Source organism: Lepidothrix coronata, unplaced genomic scaffold (assembly GCF_001604755.1).
Source record: "Lepidothrix coronata isolate B3197 unplaced genomic scaffold, Lepidothrix_coronata-1.0 Scaffold352, whole genome shotgun sequence".
In the NCBI taxonomy this organism is placed as follows: Eukaryota; Metazoa; Chordata; class Aves; order Passeriformes; family Pipridae; genus Lepidothrix; species Lepidothrix coronata.
This window is the reverse complement of record NW_016690532.1, coordinates 31,225-33,370: the sequence shown is the minus strand read 5'-3', so window position 1 is coordinate 33,370 and position 2,146 is coordinate 31,225. Positions and strand designations below refer to the sequence as shown.

The window sequence follows — 2,146 nt, the reverse complement described above, 5'->3', positions numbered from 1 at the left end:
GTGTTGGGTCAGGGGTCAGTGTTGGGTCAGGGATCGGTGCCTGGGTCAGGGGTCAGTGCCTGGGTCAGGGGTCAGTGCCTGGGTCAGGGGTCAGTTTGGGTCAGGGGTCAGTGCCTGGGTCACGGGTCAGTGTTGGGTCAGGGGTCAGTGCCTGCCTGGAGCAGTCCGGGGCTCAGCCCCGCAGGTCCTGGCAGGTTTAACCCGGGCTGTGCCTCGCAGGGGAGTTCGTTGCACAGTTCAAGTTCACGGTGCTGCTGATGCCCAACGGGCCCATGCGGATAACGAGCGGCCCCTTCGAGCCCGAGCTCTACAAGTCCGACTTCGAGGTGCAGGACGGAGAACTGAAGGTTGGTTGGATCCTAAATGTGATTAATATTGATAATTGCAAGTATTAATATATCAATTAAATGTATTTATAAAATTGTGTAAGCAGTATGTATGTACAGTATATATAACACGTGTGTTTATCCAGAAGTACCACCCTGTCCCTGCATCCCGGGGCAGGGAAGGTGGAAATTAAAGTCCAGGAGCCTCTGCTGAGGTTTGTGCTGTGAATTTGGCAAGATTTGGTTAAGCCCAGATTGGGCCCCTTTCCTTCATCAAGCTCCTGCTCTCGTGGCTTGATAAGGACTCCCAGCCCTTTCCAGGAAGGATTTAGGGAATCACACCTTGGAATTCCCCATCCATCCTGTGCCCCCGAGGATTTCCCTGCTGTTCCCCTCTAATGGTGTTCCCCATCCTCCTGACTGAAAAAGGAGTAGTTTTCCAGCTCCTCACATTTCCTTCCTGTCTCCAGGCCCTTCTACAGAGCTCTGCAAGCCGGAAGACCCAGAAAAAGAAGAAAAAGAAGGTAATTTGTCCATTCCTTGTGGGAATTTGTCCATTCCCTTGTGTAAACTTGTGGCTCAGCAGCACCCGGATGCTCCCAAGTCCTGTGTTTCGGGTTCATTTTGGTGTTTTCCCACCTCAGGAAGCAGCAGCTCCGTGGGATGGGGCTTCTCCAGGGCCCCCAGGGTGGGCTGTGGCCGTGTGGGACCCCCCAGCTCTGACGTGTTCCCGGTTTCCCCACAGGCTTCCAAGAATGCAGAAAATGCCACCACGGGAGAGACGGCGGAGGAGAACGAGGCTGGCGACTGAGAGCCCCCAAATCACTCAAATGGCCCCTTTTCCCCCCCAAAAAATCCAACCAGAAGCAAAATAATCTGGCACTGTTGGTCCCCTCAGGACCAGACAGTCTGGACTTCCCACTGACTCCAAGCAGCTCCCGCTGACTTTGCCAAGCAGGGAGGAATCTCTCGGCCACTTCAGACAACTGAAAAAAGAGCAGAAAAAATAAAATTAGGAGTAAAAGTCACTATCAAATCTTTAACCTTTTATATTTCCCACGTTTGAAGAGGGGAATTAATCCCAATCCAGCGAGAGGGAGTGTAGGGAGCCACCTGCTTCCTTCCTCCTCCTTCTTCTTCTCCTCTTCCTCCTCATCCTCCTTTTATATTTTTTAATTTTCCCCTTTACAAATTTTAATGGAGGACAAAAAAACCCCACCCAAAACCAGCTAATTACACCCAGAAAAGTGCCCTGTGTGAGTGATCTGGGACACGGCGCCAGAGGATTTATCTTTCCCCTCTGGGATTTATATTTATAATTGGGAAAAACGGCAAATTTGAGGTCCCCTGGGAGAGTGGTCTGGCTGCTCCGTTTTTGTCTCTGCCTTCATTTAAGGGATAAACTCGCTATTTTTTAACACAAACTCGTTTTTAAATTGTCCAAGTCCTCGGAAGCCGCCGACATTCCGGCCCTGCGGAGGGGCAGGCGAGTCCAATTCCCTGTGTCCCCCGGGAGCACATTCCACCTTTCCCGCCTGTCACCTCGGGCCAGAGGATTTCTCACCCTTCCCTCTGGATTATCCCTTTGTAATTGGGGAAAAAAAATCCCAGCTGTTCCTCAGGTGACGGGTGAGGGAAGCGCTGCCGGAGCCGCCGGAGTCGGGGCCGAGCCCGGCCAGGGGTATCGCTCTTTTGTAGTCACTTTTATAAAAAAAACAAAAAAAAAAAAAAGAAAAAAAGCCACCTGATGCCATGAGTTGAATGTGAGGTTTTTTTCTTTGCCGATACCTCTGGTTCTCCCCCCCCCCCACCCCCCCGAC

The 2,146-nt window shown here is 51.6% G+C and overlaps 1 protein-coding gene across 1 annotated transcript in view; it reads left to right on the top strand.

Moving 5' to 3' along the window:
- The window catches only part of PA2G4 (proliferation-associated 2G4), a 9,796-nt gene extending 7,748 nt beyond the window's left edge, over positions 1-2,048 (top strand). The window contains exons 8-10 of the mRNA XM_017838651.1: positions 216-347; positions 797-850; positions 1,072-2,048. Of these exons, the coding sequence (XP_017694140.1) occupies positions 216-347; positions 797-850; positions 1,072-1,137 (252 nt within the window). The 3' untranslated portion in view covers positions 1,138-2,048. The remainder of the gene's footprint in view (positions 1-215; positions 348-796; positions 851-1,071) is intronic.
- Positions 2,049-2,146: the final 98 nt, after the last annotated feature.